We start from the raw sequence: 5,332 nt of genomic DNA on the forward strand, positions 1-5,332 counted from the left end.
CAAATCAATTTTTTCCAAGATACGTTTTCTCTCAAATAATCGGTCTACATAAGAGTACCTAATACCCATATCAATACAAACAGGGCTAGAAAGACCTCCAGCAAAAGAGCATGCTATGGAATAGGTAAAAGAAGCCATTATTTGAAAAATCTGAACTCACCAACCCTGGAATAGAATATTGACAGTGCCCAACTGTATAATTTGAAAAGTACACCTTGCAGAAAACACACAGCTCAATAATAAACAGACTGGCCCACTCTCCCCCCCCAGCATATACAAGCAAACTAATAATAATCTTCTGTGACCCATTTGGCTTTTGTTTGCATGTTCATTAGTCGTTGCTGGCTTCAAAAAAGAATGTTTAAAACCATTCACATACATCTTATTTCTCCGATTAAAAAAGCCATGCATGATTGTAGGGCTTTCCCTTCACTCCAATCTTCTGTGCGACAGGCACACAAGGTAGCATGTGTGATGTATGTTCTGGAACATGCTCAACCTTCCCCTGCCCCTTTTCATACTGCAGCCCACCAGCCAACCAGCACAGTATAAGCCAGATGACTGAGCAACGGCCACTAGCAGTCAGTATGTGCTTGTGCCTGTGCAAGCGTTTGAGCAGTGAAGCGAGGCACAACCTACGATAGACTAAAACCCTCCCTCCCTAAGCAATGCTACGGCTAATTATGTTTCACTTTACAGGCTAGCAGTCTGGATTAAATCACCATTTTGTTTTTGACTACTAACTTAAAAAAAAAAAAACTACAGTGAATTGAATGGAATTGGCCAAAGGTAATGTGAACTTGTGTAAACTGATCCTGATCTTTTGGGCTTTACATAGTGTTTTGGCACTGATCTGCCAAACACTGCAATAACTCCCCCCTCCCCCCCTCCGGGTACAAGATGTGCTCAGTAAATCGGTTACAAAATAGTGGGGTTTCACACAAAATGTTTATTCGCCAATGTGAAACAGACAGCTGTTGTTTCCAATAGGGAGTGCTGACGAAGCGGTCTGTGAGCAGAAACAATACGAACATACCCGAGCAGCAAAAATGGAGACCGCATAATTAAAAGAACGGGCTAAAAAACAATACTATAAAGTTATGTGCTTACACCTTTTTTTGATTTATTTCCGATTTTACTATACATACCAGAGAAGGGACCAATTGTTTTCAAAGAAAGAATTCACTTTTTTTTTTTACGTACTTTACGTAAGCCAAAATGTCAAAAGAACAATCCAAAATGGTGACAAAGGAGATACTAATCTCCCAAATTGGTTGAACACTAAAAATAAAAATTCTGTAATCTTAGTTTATACGTTTCGGTTCTGATTCAAAGGTAGGAGTTTTGTCACGATGGGTACTGTGATGAAAGATTGACTAAATGTGGGGAGTCTGCTTGTCTGGACTGCAGGAGTAGTGCATTCTGACGAGATGAGTTAACTTCTAACACTACAGCTTAACACCTAATAAAGAATCAAAAAAAGCATCTCAACTTCCAAGACCTGCATGACAGTATATCAGTATTTTCATACATTCAGGTCAACAATAGTGGTGTAAAAAAAAAAAAAAAAGAAAAGAAAAAAAGAAAACCCATATGCTCAATAAATTAAGTTGCTACCTTTCCAGGTAGCATTTCCTGAACTCACAACCTTTAGAATAATTCATTGGGTCTTTAAAAGTAAATACAGAATGTGACTTCTTCTCTTTACACATTAACAAATGAAGCAAATGGAATCTTTATTAAAAAAAAAAAAAAAAAAAAAAAACCCAAAAAAAAAAAAGAAACCATGTGAACTTCCACTGGCTGTGGTCAGTCTGTCGAAGTCCATTTTGAATGTGGCTATGAGCCAGCGCTGGGGGGGGGGGGGGGTAGAGGGCTATGTTAAGACCCCACGCGGGTGGTGGTGGTCTTCTTGTCTGAGAAGAAGCTCCTCAGGAGGACCACCTGGCTGATGCTGACCACCAGGAGGATGAAGGCCTCTCCGATAGACCAGAAGGCCACCCTGGTGTTGAGGTCCTCGGCGCGGCTGCGCCCCTGGGCCTCCCGGAGACGGAAGTGGGTCTGGTAGTCGATGACGGACTTCAGGGCCTCGTGGATGGAGACGCAGGCTGATTCCATCTGCGACAGTGGTACATTGTGGCAAGATTAGCAGGAATGTTGGTTCCAGTCAAGGTTTTCTTAAGACAAACCCGAGTGGATTTGTGTATCTCATAAGCAATATTTAAAATACAAACCCATACAGATCAATCAGCATCACTGGCAAATTTTAGTACCACTTTAGCAGGTACTGTAGTAGGTGTTAATTTAGACCGAAATGACCTTAAACCCTTTCCCCACAGGAATAGATTAAAATTCCCTGCATGTGTATTTCAAATACCTTGTGTAAATAAGACGGCTTCAGAGTTACTGTAAGGTTGCTTCCAAGTCTTTATGCTAAGCTGACACATTATGCTAAGATGGAAACCGAGCCAGTGAATGCACGGAAATGAAATCACACATCTCGTCTAAGTCTGGGTAAGTCGGAAAAGGGTATATTTCCCAAAATGTTGGTGTATTCCTTTCATGACTGCACAAAATGACAAAAGCAGCTTGCCTCTAGTCATTCTTGGGCTAGTCTTTACTGCTACTAAATCTTAAATCACCCAGTGAGAACAAGGCAGGTCATTCACATCTCCTATGATGAGAGGCTTAAAGCTCAGAAATAAACAGGATGAGTTGTTCTCAGTTGTTATTGTAAGAACAATTTAACGTAAACCCTTTACGATAATAAAGTATCCTCCGAGAGCACACAGTGACATGTTGTTTTCCCGCTGGTTTGTAATCCATGATTATTTAGTCTTAGGTGATAACAACATCAGAATTTGCCAGTTAAACTCTCCCATATCTAACCTCAATGGGGCAAAATGGAAGTCAGATAAAGGAAAAGTCAGACACACCATTCAAATTTAAAATGAGCCAACATCGTTTAAAAAATGGAATATTTCTGGCAGGGTGCTTATGTGGTTACGTGGGAGTTGGGACAGAAGGGTTTTGTGTTGATGAGTCACTGGGACTACAACTGTATAACCAACTGAAAAGAAATGAAACGCTATAAAAACAGAACATGCCAACCTCGACAATAGATGAAGGTGAAAATCTAATTATGCCATCTATATTATTCTGTAGAATTCATTGAAACCAACTATCAGTCTCTTTTTGGAACTATGCATGTTTGGAATTGATTCAAGGAAATGAGTAAGTCAAACAAAATGGGCCAATTAATCTATCTATACGTTACATAAACTAAAAAGGGTCTTTTTATGAACATTTTCAAACTTGACGGGCATTTCCTTTAGAACAGGAAATACAGCATTGGGCTCATATTTGCAATTAGACAGCTGAATAGTCATCTTACACTAAAACCAAGCGGAACCAAGCGAAACAAAATTCCTCACATACCTGGGTCAAAGCAGTAACTCTGTTCTCGTTGGGGAAGAGAGGAGGATCTTCCCCGACTTGAAAATCAAAGTAAACAGTCTTGTGTGTGAATGTGGAGAACTCGTTGCTGAAGCAAAACTTGTATGTCCCGTTCTTGGCTGCTGTGAACGTAAAGCTGTCGTACTGCTTCTTCATCTCTTTGTACAGGACAACCCCGTCCGCATCTTCCAAGCGACAGTCAACGTCATAATGGCCTCCAGTCACCACCTGAAGATTGCCAACACATTCTAGTTTCACTGACACGCCATGTTGGACGCATTTCACAGTCAACAGTCATTTTGCTAAGTTACTTTCAAAAGAAGCAATCAACTATAATATACAGGATTGTATACTTTGTTGTATGTCGCTCTGGATAAGAGCGTCTGCCAAATGCCATTAATGTAATGTAACCGTCTTCAATTACTCCAGGAGATTAGAACAACTGTGTAAACTATCCTGGGTAAACCAAACTACTAAAATGGCAGAATACATTAGCAGCCAGTTTTGAGCTTAGATCAGAACGTCCAATCCACTCTATTAGATGCTGTGTGTTTGCATTATCACAATAGCAAACCCAACTGCAAGCATCCAGGAAGGCAGCATACCGTAAAGACTGGACTATTTGATACTAGCCGAATGTACTTAGTTTAGAGTGGGTAACAGCCACACTCGACTATCCATTAATTTAATACACGTCACGCTAACACCATGAAGTACACTCTCCCTCCACCAATAATTATACCTGGAATTCAAGCGTGCACTTTGTGCCGACCGTGATGTCTTGATAGAAACACTGCTTGGCGTTGTCTGGAAGTTCGAAGGTAAGTTCCGAGCCAAACACCCATCCGAAAAGCAACTGGGCCAAAAGCACCTGAACCACTGCTCTGACGTGACCGTGATGGGCGCCGCACATCATAATGACTGGGTGGCAGGATATGCAAAAAAAACTGAGGAAGTTAAACGCTCCTGTGGGTTAAAACCATACAATGTAGTATCAGGAAGATCGATTCAAGAACCAACCAAACATTTCGAGTATGTATAAAGCAATATAACGAGAAAAATAAACACACAATTGACAAAAGCCAAGCAAACCCGGATATAACTGGTTAGCCTTAGCAAGCTAGCTTGGCCGATATCGGCCAAGAAGAATTGCCAAAGCTTAGTTGGATCGCTGTCTTAATTGCTATCAGAGACTGTTCCATTGATAACAGTGGCTTATAGTCGATTATTGCTGGCGACCAAAATAGCTGTGGCATGTCACTGCATAAATAATATTTTTCGTTTAAATAAATATCATCACAATATGATTTTACTCACAGCTTACCTCCAGTATCTCACCCGGATGGAAGCAAATAAGCACCTCCTGCGTGGCAAATGGTTATTCGAAGATTCTATACTTTATTAAGATACTTGACTGTTTCCTGTTAATTCCGGAAGTGTCGCTCCCGGCTCTGGTTCTATTGTCGCTGTCGTCAAACCCGGAACTTAATTTATTTTAACGGTCTCAAGTACAAGCCGGAACTTTTATTAGAGCGGAATCTCTTGTAACCATCGTGTTGTAATAGACTTGTTGACCTTCCATCACGGAAGAAATACCAAAGATACCAAAAAAAAGATTTGCCATCTCGTAGCCTATCTTATCGAGCGCCCCCTACCACCAGTAAGTGCAAACAACCTGTAAATCAACGAGATAGGGCTAAATGGTTAGGGCTGAAAGTATCAAAAGCATTTGATCTTTATTTTTTCCATGCTTTGGAGTCCAAATATTGACAAATGCTATTACTCACACGACCGTTTATTTCTGAATTTTAGAGATATTTTTCAGCAATGTTCGCTAAACTGCGCTGATTGGCCATGTCAGGTGCTGGACCCTTGA

The 5,332-nt window shown here is 40.7% G+C and overlaps 1 protein-coding gene across 4 annotated transcripts; it reads right to left on the reverse strand.

Moving 5' to 3' along the window:
• Positions 1-929: 929 nt before the first annotated feature.
• Positions 930-4,832, reverse strand: tmed7 (transmembrane p24 trafficking protein 7). Of its 4 annotated transcripts, none has more exons than XM_061261642.1 (4): positions 4,781-4,832; positions 4,199-4,422; positions 3,439-3,684; positions 930-2,118 (listed from the first exon to the last, which is right to left on the reverse strand). In XM_061261642.1, the coding sequence occupies exons 2-4, from the start codon at positions 4,370-4,372 to the stop codon at positions 1,882-1,884; spliced, it is 657 nt and encodes a 218-aa protein (XP_061117626.1). In that variant the 5' UTR covers positions 4,373-4,422; positions 4,781-4,832; the 3' UTR covers positions 930-1,881. The 4 variants fall into 4 exon arrangements, with proteins under 4 accessions (XP_061117626.1, XP_061117629.1, XP_061117627.1 ...); XM_061261645.1 differs by having other exon boundaries at positions 4,199-4,377; positions 4,781-4,817; XM_061261643.1 differs by having other exon boundaries at positions 4,774-4,796.
• Between the last annotated feature and the right edge of the window lie 500 nt (positions 4,833-5,332).

This window comes from Conger conger, chromosome 11, assembly GCF_963514075.1.
Source record: "Conger conger chromosome 11, fConCon1.1, whole genome shotgun sequence".
Classification (NCBI taxonomy): domain Eukaryota; kingdom Metazoa; phylum Chordata; class Actinopteri; order Anguilliformes; family Congridae; genus Conger; species Conger conger.

Bases quoted from the DNA above. Each gene is read 5' to 3' on its own strand.
- tmed7 (XM_061261642.1), bottom strand. From the start codon at position 4,372: ATGATGTGCGGCGCCCATCACGGTCACGTCAGAGCAGTGGTTCAGGTG. The intron at 3,685-4,198 runs GTATAATTATTG...GGCAATCTTCAG, and splicing joins AGTGCACGCTTGAATTCCAG to GTGGTGACTGGAGGCCATTA. The intron at 2,119-3,438 runs GTATGTGAGGAA...CCACTGTCGCAG, and splicing joins GAGTTACTGCTTTGACCCAG to ATGGAATCAGCCTGCGTCTC.